Below are 22487 nucleotides of genomic sequence, written 5' to 3' on the forward strand. Positions count from 1 at the left end.
TAGCAAGGTATTTTTACATCATGATCATAGCAAGGTATTTTTACATCATCATTATAGCATGGTATTTTTACATCATCATTATAGCATGGTATTTTTACATCATCATTATAGCATGGTATTTTTATATCATCATTATAGCATGGTATTTTATATCATCATTATAGCATGGTATTTTACATCATCATTATAGCATGGTATTTTTATATCATCATTATAGCATGGTATTTTTACATCATCATTATAGCATGGTATTTTTACATCATCATTATAGCATGGTATTTTTACATCATCATTATAGCAAGGTATTTTTACATCATCATTATAGCATGGTATTTTTACATCATCATTATAGCATGGTATTTTTACATCATCATTATAGCAAGGTATTTTTACATCATCATTATAGCATGGTATTTTTACATCATCATTATAGCATGGTATTTTTACATCATCATTATAGCATGGTATTTTTACATTATCATTATAGCATGGTATTTTTACATTATCATTATAGCATGGTATTTTTACATCATCATTATAGCATGGTATTTTTACATCATCATTATAGCAAGGTATTTTTACATCATCATTATAGCATGGTATTTTTACATCATCATTACAGCATGGTATTTTACATCATCATCATAGCATGGTATTTTTACATCATCATTATAGCATGGTATTTTTTACATTATCATAATAGCATGGTATTTTTACATCATTATAGAAACATATTTTTTACATCATTATACCATGGTATTTTACTTCATTATAGCATGGTATATTTTTAAATCATTATAGTATGGTATTTTTACATCATTATAGCATGGCATTTTCAAACAGGGTATTTTTGACATCTTTATATCATGGTTTTTATTTTTACATCATAATACAATAGTATTTTTACATCATTATAGCATGGCATTTTACATCATTATAGTATGGTATTTTTACATCATTATAGCGGGGCATTTTTACATAATTTTAGAATGGTAATTTACAGCATGAAATTTCAAGGGTTCGTTCTCAATTGCTTTAATTAGCAAAAAAAAAAGTTCTTCTGGAACTATAGACTGGAGTATATACAAATGTACAGTCAATGTTTGGAACTGACAGCTGTTAATCTGTTAAAATACGTGTATGTAACTAAAAATGTATCAAAATTGCTATGTTGAAAACTATGCATTTAATTAATAATCATACTGAAAATAACTAAATTTGTCAGATTATATAAAATTAATTAACAAAATTTTTATAAACCGAAATAATTATTTATATAAAGTATTAATGACATAATAATGTCATAACATATAAGATAAAATTGGGTTAATTCATTTCATGAAAAAACATTTTTGCTTTAAGTCAAGATAAAATCACATCATCAAATTTCATCACATAATCATCAAACTTACAGACCAGTATAAATAAGTCCTAAGTTCAGTGGTGTGAAAAAAAAATTCATTTCTTTTTAATAAACAATAACACAATTGTAAAAGTTGTAATTTTCTAAATTGGTATGCCACACCAATGCTGGTCATATGGTGAGTGACTTACCAAGTTAATTGGTAGCAAAACTAAAAATACATGTTTGTAATTTGAACCAGACTTAAATGGACACTTGAGTAAAACAAAATATTCTATATACTAGAAACTTCCTTACAAGAATGATTTTCTCCTGATTTCAGGAAAATAAGTAGCATATTGCATTGAACAAGATATTTGTAGCTGAATTTATACAAGGGTGTTATAACCAGAGTGCCATTGTAATGGCAATCCTGATGGTATAACAATAGTTTCAAAATGAATTGTGCATATTTATTGATGCACTACACATATAATATACCAGTCAATTATAACCCCAGCACCAAACCCCAAGGGTAGTGCGGCTAATAATTTTTACCATTCATCTTTCCTCACACTGAAGGGTCAATATTTTGTGAGGGAATAAGTCCAACTTGCTTAGCGCAAAGGCATTGTCAGGGACTATATATACAATCTGGTTCCTACTGGACTTTAAACAGGAGATTATATTTCAAATTAAGTCTAGGTCCCCCATTATAATCCCCTATGGGGTAGGAGTTTTCCAGGGTTACAATTGCGTGGGACATTAAGAACTAGGATATATTTTGTACTGGCCTGAATATATCAGCATCAATTCACATACACATATAAACATATAGACATATTTTATATACAAGCAAGCAAATTCTGTACAAACTGCCCAACATCATCAGTGTGCCATCTTATTTTTTTCTTAAATTAACTTGAACATGCATTTCTTGTTATTTATATAGAATATCAACAAACATTTTGAGATAAACTTTCATGCACATGTACTATTATAATAAGTAGACTACAAAAGAAGTATATAAATATAACTAATGCAAATTATGTGGCATATGCTAAAAATATCATGCGTGATAGAAATTTCACTTACATTTGTGTTTTTTGTGTATTCAAAAAAATTATTTTCACTGTTAAAATCCATACTTTTATGTTCTAAATATAATTTTCAGTTCCTTATCTGAGTATGAAGTCAGCATAAGCCGAAAAAGAAAAAGAAAGACTGAAATATAAAGTAAATATGAAATATAAGAACATGATGTTGAGCAGTATACACAGACAAACATACAGACAGACAACTTACTTCAAGCTGGTCTGGGAGTTCAACTATAAACTCCAACTAGGAGAAACAACATTTTAATATAACAATATATCTATCTAATATTGACAACCCTTTTTTTTCCCTTATACTGAATATGAATTTGAAAAGTGAACCTTATTAAAGTCATTTGACTGAAGTAAAATAGACTTTTCTTAATAAAACTGTCTTATATTGTTTAGAATGTAAGTTATTATTCTGCCATCACTAAGTTATTGCATATTTTTCCCTGAAATGTTAAGTTTACAAAGGTAAAATTGCCACTGCTATCAGAAGATATTTTGCTGTGAAAGTTTAATTTTTTGCCTCGGCAAATGGATATCTGATACAGCCTGATCTTTTTTACTAGAAATTCAATAACTTTCAATGCAACAAAACTCTCTACTCTCCTTCCATCTGTTTCTCTCATTTCATCTATTACTTCAACATTTTCTGTTTAAAATTTTACATTATCTTTGAATTATCTTTGAAGTTATAAATGAGTCACATCATGCAATTAAATTTATTTTCACTGTTATTTAGAGCTAATGAATCATTATTATTAAAATTAATTTGCTATAAAATTCAAATAAATTTCAAGACAGAGGTTTAATCCAGTACTTATTTAAATACAACATTTCAGATAAAATAATTTAACTACGCAAAGTAAAAATAAAACAATGCTTATCAATGCAATTTGTATAACAGTAAAACATATAATTTGAATACAAAACTGAAACTGTGAAAATGATGAATTTTGTTTAAACAAGTGTTCTGGATCAGAACCCAAATATGTCCTTAAGAAAAACAAGGTTTTGAGTCTAATAATCTATGTACTTGATAAATGCCTGTTACATTGGAACTTCCAGTACTTGTTACCAAAATACATTTACATTTCATTTAAAAAAGAAAAATATTACCACATATAGGTCATAATATTTAGTCATTGTAATTTACTCAATGTTAGTAAGTTTATCTAAGTAATTTGTTTCTTCTAAGACATTTGGGTTGCCCAGTTAAATTCATGCAATAACATGTATTACCTTACAGTGCCACCAAGGTGATGATGACCTATAACTAAACTGCTGAAAATGATTATAAAATTGAACTGATTTGTAACTTTTATATGTACTGTTTACAAAAAGTAGGTGATATTTTGTTGTTAAATTCATATGAATGAAAATGCTTGCAAAATAAAAGCAGTTGTTCTATTGGTAAAGGGTAGGGTCAATTACAGTATGGGGTTGCATCACTGTATGACTACCAGAACACAGCTACCTGTGAGCCTGGTCAGTACTACTATAAAAACATGTAGGTTCTGTCTGCATGTTATATTGTTTGCTCATCATCATGGCCAAGAAGTTATCTTCCAGGATAATAATGCTTTGGTCCACAGGACAAGACTTTTCACTGAATGTAAGAGTAAATTACTTTTACCATGGTTAGTTATGAGCTTGAACTTATCAACTATTGTACACTTGTATGAGACATTCTAGAAAATTTGTCTTGCCATCCACAGCATGGTGCAGCAATGCAAGAAGAGTAAGACAGAACCCCTCGGGACAGCATTCCAACCGCTACCTTATAGGGTGTATAAGACATCATTGCATAGCTAATGTTGTTACATCAGGGGTAGTCATGAAGAAGTTGCTTTTTTTTATTAAAAAGTGTGAATAAATTTGATTGATTAAATAAATATCAACAAGAGCACCGCTAGGCGGAGCATTATATGCCCGAAAGTGTTTTTTTATATTAAGGATGAAGCATTTGTAAGACATTACATAACTTAAATAAAGTATTACCTCCTTCCAATAGCAATCTTCCTATAAACTTTGAATATTGTGGGCCAAATAGAAATTAAGTTATGCTCCAGAAACTGTTTTCAGTTTTAAGTAATAGTGACCATGACCTTTGACCTTGTGACCCCGAAATCAATAGGGGTCTCCTACCCAAATTGGACAATCATCCTATGAAGTTTGAATATTGTGGGCCAAATAGACCTTAAGTTATGCTCCGGAAACTGTTTTCAGTTTTAAAGAAATAGTGACCTTGACCTTTGACCGTGTGACCACAAAATCAATAGGGGTCTCCTACCCAATATGGACAATCATCCTATGAAGTTTGAATATTGTGGGCCAAATGGAAATTAAGTTATGCTCCGGAAACTGTTTTCAGTTTTAACGTAATAGTGACCTTGACCTTTGACCTTGTGACCCCAAAATCAATAGGGGTCTCCTACCCAACATGGACATTCATCCTATGAAATTTGAACACTGTGGGCCAAATGGAACTTAATTAAGTCATGCTCCGGAAACTGTTTTCAGTTTTAAGGTGATAGTGACCTTGACCTTTGACCTTGTGACCCCAAAATCAATAGGGGTCTTCTACCCAATATGGACAATCATCCTATGAAGTTTGAATGTTGTGGACCAAATGAAACTTAAGTTATGCTCCGGAAACTGTTTTCAGTTTGGACGGACGCCAGGGGGTATAACATAATATGCCTCAAAATTTTTCGGGCATATAAAAAGTGAGAGTCTTCTTTATTATAAGCAAGTACAATAATATCCCCTACTTTTTGTGAACAGTATAATTATATAAACAAAAAGAACTTTAAGACATAACAAGAGCTGTCAGTAGGACAGCAACGCTCGACTATTCTTAGTGCTTGATAATAAAAAAAATGCTTGATACAGTTACCACCTCCTGTTTACAGGTTGGGGTCATGATGTTGAACAAGTGTGCAAAGTTTCAAAGCCATATGTCAATGGACTTTGAAAATATTTGAACTATTACAAAAACTTTAACGTAAATTCTAAGTCAAAAAAGGGGCATAATTCTGTCAAAATGCTTGATAGAGTTACCTTCTCCTGTCTACAGGTTGGGGTCATGATGGCAAACAAGTGTGCAAAGTTTCAAAGCCATATGTCAATGGACTTTGAAAATATTTGAACTATTACAAAAACTTTAACATAAGTGGTTACGCCGACGCCGACGCTCGGGTGACTACAATAGCTCTACTTATTCTTATCGAATAGTCGAGCTAAAAAATATGTTGTTTTTTTTTCACCTAAAAGATATATAATTTAGTTCTTTTTTCTTATGGTACCTGAAGAGATACTATAACAAGCTTATACACCACATTTCGTTTAGTACTGACCTTCATAGCCTCTGCCTGTTGATACATGTCCATGTCATACTTATACTCATTATCAGTGGCTGGTAAATCACCATACATACAATAATGATCATATGCTAAGTTGGCTTCCATTTTGAATCAGTTATCCTAATTTTCACTAAATCTTGTGTTTTAATTTCAAAATATCAATAATGGTTTTCTCCTTCAAGTGTGAATATTTTTCATCAAATTGTGACCAGCACTTCCATTAAATCCGAACAAAATAAAAAACAACAAATATTCACGATATATATATATTGTAAAAAAAAAAGAGCGTTGAATGTGTGTTAAGATAAAATTTAAGAAATGCAATTGGTGAAATCGAAAATCAAGAGTACTGTGAACTTTGATATGATTCTTTAAATCATTCAACTGAACAAATTTAATTATTCAGCACCACTGACAATGTTTCATATTCCTAGTTTTCCTTATCTTCAGTGGGAAACACAAGTGTATAACTCATGTGATCACAGTGTTTGGTTAAATTCTCACAAAACATAAAGAACCAGGTGCGCAAAGTGATTGTTTTCTATTCAAGGCAACTTACAAAATTCTTAAACAGCGGATCCATTTATTTTGTTGGAAATCAAACTATTACATCCTTTTTTTCAAATTATTGAAAAATAACACCCAGAACATATCAATAAGCAGAGTTCCCATAACACAGTATATTCCTTTTTTAGCGCTTTGATGAAGTTTGTATTACAATTTATGATAAAATATTAGTTCCACTTAAATCCTTATACTATAATGTTGAAACACGTTTTTTTTCTATTCAGAATAAAATGGTAAAGTACTTTTTGTGTGAAAGTGCCCTGGTCTGTCAAGTACTTTATCCGAAAGTAAAATATTTTTCAAGAGTATAAGTCAAATACAAAAATGGCAGTGCAGTCCAACTTTTGACAAAAGTATACAAAACAAAATATTCCTACAAATCACTTAATCTAGCCTTGTACATTAGGATTAAAGTCTTTTATAAAGTTAAGACCTTGGACACAAAATTACATTAAATTTTCACAAATCACCTATTATCAAAATCTCAGGGATAAATCTGACTTTACAATCACAGCTTAAAACCCTGATACAAAAGCTACCATGTAAGAACTGGCCTTCTGTGAAAATCACTTTTTGATAATGGTCTCTTTGAACTAAGATAGTCAGGTGTGTAAATGAAATAATTAAATTCTAAATTCTGAAGGTCATTTAACACTTAGGTAATAAAAAGACACCTGAAATTAAAGTACATGTATATTACAGTTTCAAAAAGATATTCATTTAATGATACTTAAGTTACTTTTTAGATATAAAAGAATTTTTCGATCATTATATTGATATTAAATGATTTCCACTACCATTATTAAACATCAAAAACCATAATTATGATCTTATCAACTTAACTGCACCTTAATTCCCCATTTATCAAACAAACATTACATTTTGTGAAACTCTTTGAACAATTTTCTATTCAAAACACCCTTACACTATATCTCTCCAAAATTTAAAGATGAACTATTGAAGCCTTTCAGAAATAACTTCTTTTTATCATAGATATTCCCTCGCTTAACCAAAAAAAAAGCATTAAATAAACAAATATTATTGACATAAATTTTTGATGCCATTATAAAAAAAAATATTTTCTAGTAAATAGAATAAAAGGTGGTATCGAAATGGTAGTATGTTGTTTTATTTTTATGTTTTTTTTAATTGTGTCATTAATGAACTTGCTGTATCTTAATTGGGAGCATGTGTGACAGAAAGGTAACTGACTTCAAATCATTTGTCCCGACAAATACCAGCAACACTGAATCCTTCAGTAATGTAAAAGAAATTCAGCTAAACTAATAATAGGTGGTTCTAATTCACTGCACTTTTTTGGGTTTAAAACAATGCTGCAATGGTAAAAGAGGTCTTAATCTTAAACAAACATCATTATTCTTTCTTTTATAGTTTTGGTTTATCAGATAATGGAACCTGACACTGGAAAGTCACTCTGAACATTATTTAAAGCACAAAAAGAAGCTAACCTCACCAAAATATGTGAATAACTTCCTTATGTTTAAACAAATTCCCCCCTAAAGAAGTCCAACATGCAGCTGAGAGGGGAAAGTGATTTTCAATTAGCTACCTTACTAAAATATGTGTGAAATAGCATCAACAAAAGTTATGAGTTTATTTTTCTTGTGTTTTTTATTCAGATTGTTTGTATATTATGAATTTAACAACCAAGCATCTGAGAAAAACAGTCATGAGTGGATAAAAATGCTGTGCGACTGTAAGAAAAAAAGAAAGTGAAACTACAGGGTGGGTTCAAATCTTTATAGCATATGATAATAGAAAAGGTAAACTAAAGGGATGGGATCACACACTAATCTACTATATGTATATAAGTGACCTACCTCGGCCTTGAACCTTACATGAGCTGTGTGTGGCCTTTCTGATTGAAGTCGCTCACCTGAAAAAACATGTAGTTAGTTTAATGGAATTTTATAATACTGCAAACTTTCTTTTATTTGAGAAAAGAATAAAACTTTCTTAAGTCACCATGGTAAATGCTAGAATCAATTTTCACCATGCAATAAGATCACCCTCTGAACTATTAACAGAATTATAAACTTTATAACATTCTGATATCTGATATTGAATTTTCCTACACTGACAATGGACATAAAGAAAGCAACAGATGACACTAGTTTATTACTTAAATTTACAATATAACAAGAGCTGTCGGAAGGACAGCATGCTCGACTATTCTAAGTGCTTGATAGTAAAAGAGCCTTGATAATGTTAAATTTTTTAAGTTCACTAAAGGGCCAATTTTTTTTTATAAATTCATGTTATAGGCCAATTATACAGTATTGGCTTGACTAAGGTAATGTCACAAGGGTGTTTTTAATACTAATAACCTATGAATACATAAATTTGACAGAAAAGGTACAAAGGCTTGTTATTAAGATGTTTTATCAAGTAAATCACTGCTTTATTATTATGAATGCATAAAATTGTCCCAAAAAAGGCACAAACCCTTCAGTAGTTATTGAGATAACAGCGTACAAGCAAAACTTTACCATGACTTTCTAAGTTGAAAAAGGGGAGAAAAATCAGCCTAAATGCAAGATAGAATTATGGATCTTTGTCAGTGACCTACAATTATGACCCTAAATGCATATGTGAAGTTTTAAATAAATATCTTTAATAGTTATTGAGATATGTAAAACTTGCATGTAAACATTAACCAAGAGACTTAGTAGAAAAGGGAATATGAATCAGCCTTAATGCAAGATAGAGTTATGGAACTTGGTCAGTGACATACAATTATGACCCTCCAATTATGACCCTAAGTGCATGTGTAAAGTTTCAAGTAAATATCTTTGAAGACCTTTAACCTTTAACCAAAATTTCTAACTTTCAAAGGGGCAAATAATTCTGCAAATATTGCAGGCAGAGTTATGCAATTTTGCAAACTGATGTCCATTGTTACTATAAAAAAGTATTTTAAATTTCAATTGAATATCTCAAGCAATAATTGAGATATTTGACTTTATAAAAAAACTTTAACCAAAATTTCTAAGTTAAAAAGGGGCATAATTCTGTCAATATTGTAGGCAGAGTTATCCAACTTGTCAATCTGATGTACCTTGTTACTATAAATAAGTATTGTAAGTTTCAATTGAATATCTCAAGCAATAATTGAGATATTTGACTTTACAAAAAACTTTAACCAAAATTTCTAAGTTAAAAAGGGGCATAATTCTGTCAATATTGTAGGCAGAGTTATCCAACTTGTCAATCTGATGTACCTTGTTACTATAAATAAGTATTGTAAGTTTCAATTGAATATCTCAAGCAATAATTGAGATATTTGACTTTACAAAAAACTTTAACCAAAATTTCTAAGTTAAAAAGGGGCATAATTCTGTCAATATTGTAGGCAGAGTTATCCAACTTGTCAATCTGATGTACCTTGTTACTATCAATAAGTATTGTAAGTTTCAATTGAATATCTCAAGTAATAATTGAGATATTTGACTTTACAAAAAACTTTAACCAACGCAGACGCCGACGCGGACGCTGACGCCGACGCCGGGGCGACTACAATAGCTCTCATATTCTTCGAATAGTCGAGCTAAAAATGTTATTTCTGTTAACCAAACTTAGTAGCTGCTTGTCAAATTATATTTTGTCCAAGGTAAAAATTACATATAAGGGAGACAACTGAAACAAGAAAAGAACTGTTGGTATCAGGAAGAAATTATTCTCTCCCTTTGTTTTCAAACTTATTTTTTCCTGGTCTATGTCATGGCAATAATTTTCAGGAAAATGTAAGTAAGTGAGATAATCCAATCAAAGGTACTACTACATGTATATAAAATGCTACTGTCCACTTGGTTAGCTCAATAGGGAGAGCAATGGATTTGTAATGCAGAGGTTGCTGGTTTGACCCTCAGAAAAGGTGAAATATCTCTGTGACAAATGATTTTGGACATTCAGTCTTATGGTCATTTGTTGTTCACTGCTGATTAGAAATCATGTTGGATTAGTAGTCAAACACTTGCAGAAGAATTGGTCTAATTTAATTGTAAGCATGTAATAAGCCAGGAACTGACTGCTAAGATATGAACAAAAATCTGTTAAAAATGTGTTAAATCAGCATAAAAATACACAGATCAACCTACAAATAATTCATACTGAAATAAATTTATACCCTGTGCATAATTTTTTCACATTTTGAGAGCTTGTTAAGAATCTACGACATCAGTACAGAGCTACACCTACATTGTATTGTTTGATTTTATTAACCTGTCAAATGCATACTAATTATACCTTCAATGCACACAATATTTTAATCTTCCATAGATTTTCAGTAAATTTTGTGAGGTGTACAGCAGTAAGATGTGATTTAATTCAATTTGTTTCTAGGAAATAGTTATACTGACCATTATAGCACAATAGAGTAAACAACAGGTTTATAACATGGATTGTAGAATCGGGAGCGTGCATGTTCATTTCTTTTTACTTATTTATAACTATTTTCAACATTATTGAAGCTATGATTAGTTTTTTTATGTTGTTCTTTTTGGTTTTTATTTGTTTGGGTCATCAGACCAAACAAATAATGGTAGCAAAATTTCAGGCTCTAATGCTGTTAATTGCAATTGCCGAAAGTAGTCTGCTTTTTTGAAGTGGTTACTTCCCTTTATATGTACACTAACGCTGAAAAATTCAGGGGAGATCACTGCGTAAAGATGGTCAAATGACAGGCACATTAATTTTCAAGCAAAATAATTCCCGAATGGTCGAAAGATTTCTAATATTGTTTTATTCTTTATAGATATACATGCTTATAGTAAGCTCAATGATTATTTACATCTGTGTTAAACAACAGTAAGCGTCGTTACAAACCCTTATTTAAAATAATATGGTTTTCTTCAGGCCGGTAAGATATAAATTCACCGTGGCCGAGGGGTTTGTGCGCTCGCTTAGGAAGCGAGAGGTCTGGAGTTCAAATACCAGTTAAGGCAACTTTTTTTTTTCAAATTGTTTAAGTCAAATAAACATTGATTGAATATCAGTGTTGCAATTAGTCTTATAGCCAATTTACTACAATTAAAACGCTGGAAAGCATTGGTGGCACTATACAAAAACAAATTGATTTATAATCTCATAACCTTCACCTTTCTGACATTCTGAGACCCAAACAAATTCAGCACCTTCTGTGCTTTGATTTAATATGCTCTGCACTTATTTTAGTAAAATCTTTACTCTTTCTAAATAAAAAACTTGGTTTAAGAGTTAATGTTTTAAATACATTCAGATTAAAATCAATAAATGTCAACTCAGTGCCGTAAAATACAATAAAAAACAAGACAAATCAGTGTTTCTTTATTATGTTGTTTCATATCCATGTAGACAATTTTACATACCATTTTCATTAACATATACTTCAAATATAAAAGCAGAATAGGTCTGAAATGAATGATTAAAGTAAGAGATCAAACCATAGACCTCTTGATATATTAGGTAATCACTTATTTACCGACTGTGCCATTACGGATGTGACGAGAACCAATACATTTAGCTGGTATGACTTTTCCAAACATTCAGGTGATACACTTGATAGCCATTCTCATAAACTATTCGGACAGAACCCAAGTGGGATAGAATATTCAAATGAGTGCTATAATGTATTTATAATTGACAGTACAATAAAATCAGACTATACAAGTCTGCAGCTCAGTTTTAGTATGTTTGTTTTGAGATCATTTACAGAATATTTAAACAAGATGAGTGAGTAAACAGTAAAGATAATCATACATGATTACCTTCTAACTGGCCTCTCCTCAGACCCGTGAAAGATGATGCAGGCCTTCTGACAGCATTGGCTTTATCTTCCTCCGACAGTAAAGAGTTATAAGGGGCAATTAACTCCTTTTCAAATGTGTCTTCATTTTGTGTTTTATCATCTGCCAGTTTGACATGAGGAGTTTGTGGGGTCTGTCTGCCTAGTGTTGATACAGTATCATCTATACCAGAGTCAGGGGTGCCCCGCCCTGAAATACAAATATCATATACATTATTATGTATTTTACAAGTTTTATATAATAATAATCAAATGAGTGAGCTATCTTTATCTAAAATAAAAGGCACATATTTCAAAATATTTTTCATTAATGCAAATATGATGCAAATGAATATGAGAATGAAAGGAATTTATCAAGAAATTTTGTGAAATTCATTAAATTGTATAAGAAATATGAGACAAAAATATAAAATTTGTTCAGAAAAAAAAGATATTTAAATATACCCATGTCTAAGTTTATGACTATACTAAAAGTTGCATATGCAGGTTATAGGCCATACAACCTGAGTAGATTATTATAATACTGGTGGCATAGGTTTGTCAAAATAAAGGCGTCAAACATAAAATGAGCCGCGCCATGACAAAACCAACATAATGGGTTTGCGACCAGCATGGATCCAGACCAGCCTGTGCATCCGCGCCGTCTGAATAGGATCCATGCTGTTCGCTATCGGTTTCTCTACTATAGTTTTTAAGTGAGCAGCATGGATCCTGATCAGACTGCGCGGATGCATGCTGGTCGCAAACCCATTATGTTGGTTTTGTCATGACGTGGCTCATTAATGATAAAACAAGGTACCTAACTGATGTATTGATGCCTCTATGTATGAGTAAACTAAACCATAATTCATAAAACAAAAAAATTAAACACTTTTCTATTTCTAAATAAGAAATTGATGAATTATTTTCCTTTAGTAAGCACAAAATCTAAAAATTTCATTTAGTGTATTTATATAAGCACATGTACAGTTCAAATGGAAAATATATGAAACACACAAACTTAGCAGATGTTAAGATTTTGAGAGCATTAATCACAACAAGAGGGCCATTATGGCCCTAGATCGCTCACCTGACCCATCAAACTCATCCAAACAATTACCTAGACAAGCATTCCGACCAAATCTCATGACAGGTGAGTCAAAAATGTGACCACTACAGTGTTAACAAGGATTATCCATATTTGAGCAGTGTGACCTAGTTTTTTACCCAGGTGACCCATATTCAAATTTGACCTAGAAATCATCAAAACAAACTTTCAGACCAATTTCCAGGATACTTGGATCAAAACAGTAGCAACTAGTTTGTTAAGAAGATTTTTCTATTTTTAGCTCCGGTGACCTAGTTTCACATGCTATTTTGAACACATCAGAGCAATTACCTAGACAAACATCCTGACCAAGTTTGATGATAATTGAGTCAAAATTGTGACCGCTAGAGTGTTAACAAGGTTTTTCTATTTTTAGCTCCGGTGACCTAGTTTTTCATCCGAGATGAGCCGTGTTCGAACTCATCCGAGCTATTACCTAGACAAGCATCCTGACCAAGTTTGATGATGATTGAGACAAAAATGTGACCGCTAGAGTGTTAACATGGTTTTTCTATTTTTAGCTCTTGTGACCTAGTTCTTCATCCGAGATGACCCATGTTCAAACTCATCCAAGCTATCACCTAGACAAGCATCCTGACCAAGTTTGATGATGATTGAGGCAAAAATGCGACCGCTGGAGTGTTAACAAGGTTTTTCTATTTTTAGCTCCGGTGACCTAGTTTTTCATCCCAGATGACCCATATTTGAACTCATCCGAGCTATAACCTAGACAAGCATCTTGACCAAGTTTGATGATGATTCATGCAAAAATGTGACCGCTAGAGTGTTAACAAGGTTTTTCTATTTTAAACTCCGGTGACCTACTTTTTCATCCGAGATGAGCCATGTTCGAACTCATCCGAGCTATCACCTAGACAAACATCCTGACCAAGTTTGATGATGATTGAGGCAAAATTGTGACCTCTAGAGTGTTAACAAGGTTTTTCTATTTTTTCATCTGAGATGACCATGTTCGAACTCATCCGAGCTATCAACTAGATAAGCATCCTGACCAAGTTTGATGATGATTGAGACAAAAATGTGACCGCTGGAGTGTTAACAAGGTTTTTCTATTTTTAGCTCCGGTGACCTACTTTTTCATCCGAGATGACCCATGTTCGAACTCATCCGAGCTATCACCTAGACAAGCATCCTGACCAAAAATGTGACCTCTAGAGTGTTAACAAGGTTTTTCTATTTTTAGCTCTTGTGACCTAGTTTTTCATCTGAGATGACCCATGTTCGAACTCATTCGAGCTATCAACTAGATAAGCATCCTGACCAAGTTTGATGATGATTGAGGCAAAAATGCGACCGCTAGAGTGTTAACAACTAAATGTGAACGGACGACAGACAATCATCGATCCTAAAAGCTCACCCTGAGCATGCTCAGGTGAGCTGAAAAGGTGACTTGATACCTGCTGGATTATATACTCAAAGAATTTTTTTATGACAAAAACTTTGGTACTTTTACCTACAAATACAATTAAACATACAATTTAAACATTTTTAAATTAACAGCTCCTTGTTAACTCCTAACAATTAAACAAAAATATTTTTATTATTTAGCATTTAAATTCTTGAACAAGTACTTATTTTCAAACTGTGGTGTAAAATTTACTTATAACTTAATCGATAAAGATCATACATTATTACAATGCGAATGTTCTCAGGTCTAATATTACATTTCCCTTAAATACTTGCAGCTCAAATTAATGTATTTTCAACAATAAAGAACAACTGTAATCCATATTGGTTGTATTTCAATTGAAAGAACTGGCTGACTGGTTGACAATAATGTCAATAGCTGTGCATGTTCTCACATCATAATCTTGTACATGCAATAAAATGTGCATTTCAATACAGCTTGACTAGGAAAAAATTATGAAAAAGTCTTTTAAAGAGTTCACTGCAAAGAACATTGGAATATGGATGTTTGTCTTGAAAGAGATAAGAAAGCAACATATTTCAAATAAAGTTTTCAAAATTTTAACCTGTAATTAAGAAAAACATGAAAAAGTCTTTGAAAGTGTTCACTCCAAAGAACATTGGATGTTTTTGTTTGAAAGAAATAAGCAAAAAATATATTTCAAATAAAGTTTCCAACAATCTTAACCTGTAATTAAAAAAACTTACAATTAGGGCCCCTGACATGTAACTATAGCACTGCCACATTTTGTGCTTAAAAACCATGTCAAACTCATTTATTTCTTTCTAAAATTTACTTCTTATTTTCCCTGATTTGTGGACATTATTTACACTATCTCATTCCAATAAGCAGAATACATTGAATTACCTCCCTTTTATAGAATGAATTTACCTTCATTAAATAGATTTAAATGCTATATGTGTACTCCTTCATTATTTGTATCTTAAGAAAAGCATAATTCATATAAATAAAGTCTTGCAGTTTACATCAGGTTATTAAGGTTACACCGTAGTTTTAATAGTCCAAAAACAGAAACAAAAGAAGAAGCCATTCATGACAGGTTTTATGGTACTTGACATTTATACAAAGGTGGTCATTAATACGATGTCTGACTGTAGCTGATATAAAATTTTAATAGTCCAAAACAGAAACAAAAGAAGCCATTCATGACAGGTTTTATGACATTTATACAAAGGTGGTCATTAATACGAGATTTGACTGTAGTTGATAAAACATATTAATCTTCATAATAAATTATACAATTTTAATCAGGCTTTAATATGGTCAAGTTTAATCTATTGTTATTTTAGCTTAGTAATATTATAACAGCTTAATTGAATTCCTATTCTTAGACTACAACTTACTGCACTTACCCTTAAACCTACAGAATGTTGTAATGGATTTGGCCAGTGCTTTGAATTTGGAAAAGTCCATTTAAAGCTGCTGGAACATTTGTCAGACGAGAATCTGTTATATTGAAAGCTCAGTTTTAGTATTTTGATAATGAAATCCCTCAAACTTTTAATGGACTGTCCTAAAGTTCAAAGCAGAGCAAATCCATAGAACAGATTCAGCAGGTTGTTTTTCAAATTTCAAGCAATTTAATATCAAAATTCAAACACAATGAGATACCAACAAACTTCATGGATGAACAGACAGCCTTGGCTGTTGACTCTATACTAGTGACAAAGAATAACCACCATTACATCAGGTTAAAGGTTTAAACTAGTCTTTGTTATTATGCCAGGAAGTTTTCTATTTAGTGACAGTTGTAGTCAAAGAATGATTGATGAGGCTATATTCACATAGATGTAGAATATCTGAGACCTAACCTACAGTAATGTAAAATTCCTAAATTGATAAAAAGTCATAAATGTAAAGGATCTTAATAAGTTCATGAACATCTATTAAAATTTATCAGTTGTCTGTCTGACAGAGAGATCAAGAAAGTTTTTAAAGAAATAGACAAAATTGGCTGAATACATACAAGCTTTTTGATAACTGGAATATATTTTCATTGAATATGCCATTTTTAATTAATCATTTTTTTTGCTTCAAACAAATTTAGGCATATAAAGCACAGTTATTTTTGGAGAAAAACAAGAAGAATATCATTCAGTGGGTTTGAGAGCTTATGGTTAGTAAAAAAAAAGCAACAATCTAAGTTACAGTTTCATAATATGATGATAGTCTAAGTATACAACATAAACATATACATTATATAAATGTGAAGATTTTTGTGGGAAAAAACCTCTTAAACCAAAAATAGTGTAAATCATTATGTCTATGATCACAAAAAAATTTGGATCAGACTTTTTATCTATAAAATTTTATACCATCTCTCACATTTTAATATAAAATATTGTAAATAATTTCCAGACTACAATAAGAATCAGTGAAATATGATATAAAAACTTCACATCTATACATTATGTGTTAAATAACAGAGGGTTAAACTGCTGAAAAAAGAATAAAAAACAAAGCTAAGGTTAATATTCGCCTTCATATTATGTTGGTAACATAAAAAAGCATTGTATTATTTCATCAGCTATTAGGAAAGCTGTTAACAAAGCTAAGGTTACAAGGGGTTATCCTTGCACATATATCACAATAACATTACGTGAAGACTTGGCGCTGGAAATACTCTCTCTGTCAGCCCCTGCCTGTGGGATATACACGTTCAATTTGGACCGACGAACCAATACTTTCGGTACAGCACCAGATTTATCTCCTTTATCATTCTCAAACACTTTGTCCGCGTCGAGTTTGAGACCGAGACGTTTTGTCCTCTGCATCTGGGTCTCAGGAGTGTTTGTATCGAGATTTATTATTTCCATTTCATCTTCGTCTTTTTTTTCTATGTTACCATGGAAATCAACATTTCACTTTTTTTCACATTATCACAAAATGTGTATGTATCAAAGATTTCATTAAATTCTCCAATAGATATAAGCCTTGTCACTCTTATTCATAAAATATTTTTTGAATTGAATAACATTAATCCTTTAAATATCAATATCCATAATAATAATTTTATTAATATTTTTTTTCTTTCAAAATATAAAAAATCAAAATAAATATAAGACTCTTTTGATCATTAATATCCAGTTCATAAAAGGATCACTATCTGATCTTTTCACTTTCTAACATAGTATCACTTTTGTGTAATCTCTTGTGAATTATTATAGAAATATATTGAATAGCATTACATGATTAATGTCACTTCTTATTACAACAGCTCTTAGGTTTTAACTTTCAAATCTTTCAATATATTCCATATAGTACACTATTATAGATCCCCTTTCTTTTGTGTAAAATAATCCCAAAGTTGAACACTCAATACAACCAGATGCTTCTTTTATTATGAACGTGTTTTTATTAGAGCAATGTCAATATTTTAAGAAACTGGTTCTAATCAAATGTTCACGATATGAAAAAATATTGAAAAATTTCCTTAATTATTTAGCAGCTGATCGGAAAATTGAAATTTCTATAGATTTTATTGAAAACCGCTTAAGTGGTTCAAAACTTAAGTAAATAAACTATTATTGAACTCTGGTGTAGATATCTATTAAATATTGTAACTATGTAATTATCTCAAAATGTTCAGTTAATATTTCAAAGTTTGCTTGTAAGCATTCAAATTTTGTTATATTAGTTTACAATTCTTATTCTAGAGTTTATAAAATATTGCCAACTACTTAAAAAGTTCTGTTTACATAAACTTTGGCAAATATTTGTGAAAATAAAATTTTCATTCCTTATAAGTAAAGAAACTACAGAGTAAATCAAATTATAAGTCAAGTGTATAATCAACAAATTAAGAAATTCTTAACTAGTATTACATAGAATAAATAACATCATAGAGCTTATAAAACTACATATTAATCTTAATATATTAACTTAACATCTCTCAGAAAAGTAAAGAATGCTTAAATAAAGCAAAAGAGACCAAAATTAATGCAAAAAAAATAATGAAACTAGCCAATGAAAAGTTAAAGAAATAGAATATGTAAAAATATTTGTTCATGAAGTAAATCTTTGCATAGAAAGCACTTTTTATTTGTAAACTTTTTATTCTGAATAAAAATACCATTAAAAAACCAAAAAAACAAAAAAAAACAGGGAAATGCATACAAAAAAAAAAGAAATGTAAAAATACCAGATAGGAAACTTACCAGATTTATGCTGTTCACCATCAGAAGCAGTCTGTATGAAAAAATAAAAATTCTGTTTAAATTTGTAGCTTTCTTAAAGTTCTATTAAAGTTCCATATTTATATGTCATTTGTCATCTATATATACTGTATACAATGATAGACAATATATTATTTTTTACGTAATTGTGGTCCACTATGCTTGCTTTTTTTTAAAATACTTTATATTGCTTTGAAAAAAAATCATAGGTGCCTAAAATTAATGGACCTTATTTAAAGCACTTTATTTCACTTTTAGATCATTTTTTCCCCTTTCTTTCCCCTGTTATCACATTATTTTAACATTTTAATGTATTCTACCATTTTATATTTCTTTCATCAACACAATGTAAATTCCACAGATAATGCAAATTAATAAAAAAAATATTGCATTAGATATAGATTTTTAATGTTGTTGTTTTTTGTAACATATTGTTTGCACAGCATGTGATATATAGAAATTAATATGTTTTTGTCATTTCACAAAGAGTTTCATTAAACAAGTCTCAAAAATGTTACAATTCTTGCCTGAACAATGTCCTTAAATTGTTTGATATAAGTTAATCTAAAAATATTGCCCCTTATATTATAAGATACTACTTCACTACTTTTTCCAATCTCAAAACATATCTCTTTATTCAGATAATTTTGTTGAACAAAAAAGTTGCAATTGTCAGAATGCATGGATGTTGTTGCTTTTCTTTGCAAAAGTATTTGCATTCAAAACAGGATCCCTTGAATTTACTTATAAAAGCAAATATGATTACACTTATATACAAATGACAACAATAGAAGCTTTCTTTTATCCATTTTGTGTTCAGTAGTTTCTATAAATTACTTTAAAATTCTCCAATTCCAATGGTGTTGGTGACACTTGTATGTTCTGGAAAAGGTCTGAATAACGTGATGCATGAAAGATCCTATCTCCATTAAATTGCTATTCAAATTATGATGTGTTAAACTAAGGTGCATCAAGGCAAAAATGGTTAATTCTAATACATACATAGATTATATATTAAATGTAACTATATTTCATAATTATCCTATCATAGCCAATCTTTGCCAACTAAAGCAATCTATGCTAGCTACTCAAAATATATTTCATACATGTATGTCTGTATACATTCCTGTCTTGTTCAGCCAGACCAAACTTTGAAATCATAAGTAATTAATGAGAGAAAACCATTTAAATGACAAGTCCCTCTTACAATATTACATTGTAAATGTAAAAATTAGTTTTTAACTTAAACTATATAGTTTGAAATGAAAATAAGCATACGACTTTAAAAAATTGGGGGACAACTTAAACAGAGCTGACCACTGTCATGACTGTTAATACTGTCAATGTAATAAAAGAAATATTTTATTTTCAGAAATAATACAATATGTAACAATAAAGTTTGGGTTACTTTATTGTCTAGTCTAAAGTAACACAGCAATAAGATTTTTTTGTGGAACATTAACAACTAAAAAAAACCCCAACCCTTTTCACAATCAAATTACATTTTACAACATTGAACAAAGGAATTAAGGATCAAGGGTTAAAATGAAATTACTAAAGGGAACGGTATAATATAGGATTTCAAAATGATAAATAGGGTTATTTCTCACAAAAAATGAGGGAAAAATAGTCATGCATTATGTATTTCAATAACATATTTCAATTCCATATTACTTTAACCCGAAATGATTGTAGAAAATTCTAATTTCCAATGAGAACAAATTGAAACAAAATTATTTAATTGACTCCTTTACAAGCATTTAATGTCCCTATCAGAAAAACAAAGAATTAATATAACCATTGAAATGACCTTATTAGAATATACCTCTACTACTATGCTTGTAGCCTTGTCATGCATCTTGGGTGAACTTTTATCATCTTTATCTTTTGAGCTTTCTTTCTCCAACTCGGCTGTTGGGCTCGAACCCACACCTGGTGTATGACCCTCTAGCGAGTTCTTCCGGTCCTCCCCAAACATTTTTCTGTCTCTATTCCTATATGACCTCGGATCATTTTTGTCAATAACTCTAGCCTTATGTTTATCTTTTTGAGGAGGTAAAGTAAGAGGCTGTCCATGGACGGTTGCCTCTGACGCCCATTGCTCCTCTTGTAACTGGTCAGCGTCAGGTTGGTTATCATCATAGCGAACTTGTGTAAGACTTGGATCACTGTAATCCATGCCTTTATGCTACAGAAGTGGGTGGGGGTTTTAATATTGCAGATTAAATGATAAAATCACCAATAAATATCAACTTTACAATATCACATCATCAGTTTCAATCCATTCTAAATGAAGCAATTGATTTCAAATTTTTCAATTTATTATAAATAATATCTATCTTTCTACCTTTATTGCAATTTTAATTAGCAATTCTCATGGCCAATGTAAATGAACATAAATCCTGTCATACCATTTAACATGTGATTCAATTTTCACAGCTTTTGCTGCAGTTCTATCAAACTTTTGTTCCAAGTAAATTGTACCAGTATCGGTGACAAATCTATAAGCATGCCTTTTGTAATTTTACAGCAGATAAATCAATAATTCAATTTTAAACTAGCATAAAACAAACATTGCACATGCTCAAATTAGACTTAGGGGACGTGTTATTGATGGCAACAATAAACTGGCAACAAAAACCAACTGCAAACCAATTCTTGAATGAGGTACTTTAAGGTGGTAAAGGGAATGTTAAAATTGGTGTGTTAGATAATGTTGAAAAATTAGTTGTGCAGGTAAATAAATAAAATAATCTACCATTTATATCATTTGGAATGTTAAATTCTAAAATACTAAATGTTTATATAGACATTATAATACATTTACTAAATAAACATAGCAAGATACTATGATGATAACTATTTAATCATAAAATGTTCAATTTAAGTACATTTTGAAATGTATTTATTGGCACAATTTTGAATTATTGTCCTGTAGACAAGGTCAAAATTCAGTAATTTGAGACCAGTTTCAAATATAAACATCTGATTGTTTAACTTTAAATTGACTAAAGAAAATGTGTGATTTGTTACTAATTTTCCAGTTTGGTCCAACACCTTTGGTCAAACATAAAAACAATGGTGCTTAAAGCTATAAAATTATTTTCATAATTATAATATATTATCATTATTATTTCTTCATAATGTAAGAGAATCAAACTATTTGATATTTAATAAAAATTTTGTGTCTGAAAGTTTATCTGGCTTACAAAATAGTTTTCACAATACTAGCAATTTATGGCCACATCAACTATTAACAACAAACTTACGATTTCTGGTCGATGTAGAAGATTCAACTCAAATTTTCCTTGCCCTGTTAAACTGTGTTTTCGTGTCAACATACTAGGTGGATTTGGGGGAAGGTTCATTAATTTTTCTCTGTCTATTGTTCGCTGGGGTGGTATTTTCCTATCATCCTTCATCTGTTTCTTTTTGATATCTTTCTTCCTTTTGTCATCCTATAAACAAGAATACACAAGAATACAAAATATATATGACAGGTATCACTGAACATTGGTTTCATTCAGTAAGGGCAGACCTTGGACACAAGTATTTGTTATTTGTCAAGCTAGCACTTCACAGCATCAGTCTTCTGAGT

General features: G+C 30.6%; 1 protein-coding gene across 1 annotated transcript in view; it reads right to left on the bottom strand.

Moving 5' to 3' along the window:
- Nucleotides 1–22347, bottom strand: part of LOC132734258 (uncharacterized) — a gene marked incomplete at its 5' end in the record, with an annotated part of 34021 nt that extends 11674 nt beyond the window's left edge. Inside the window, 7 exon segments of the mRNA XM_060720961.1 lie at nucleotides 2648–2683; nucleotides 8216–8271; nucleotides 12140–12367; nucleotides 17314–17550; nucleotides 18872–18902; nucleotides 20715–21077; nucleotides 22159–22347. Of these exon segments, the coding sequence (XP_060576944.1) occupies nucleotides 2648–2683; nucleotides 8216–8271; nucleotides 12140–12367; nucleotides 17314–17550; nucleotides 18872–18902; nucleotides 20715–21077; nucleotides 22159–22347 (1140 nt within the window).
- Between the last annotated feature and the right edge of the window lie 140 nt (nucleotides 22348–22487).

This window comes from Ruditapes philippinarum, unplaced genomic scaffold, assembly GCF_026571515.1.
Source record: "Ruditapes philippinarum isolate M1 unplaced genomic scaffold, ASM2657151v2 ctg4211_1_1_1_1, whole genome shotgun sequence".
Classification (NCBI taxonomy): domain Eukaryota; kingdom Metazoa; phylum Mollusca; class Bivalvia; order Venerida; family Veneridae; genus Ruditapes; species Ruditapes philippinarum.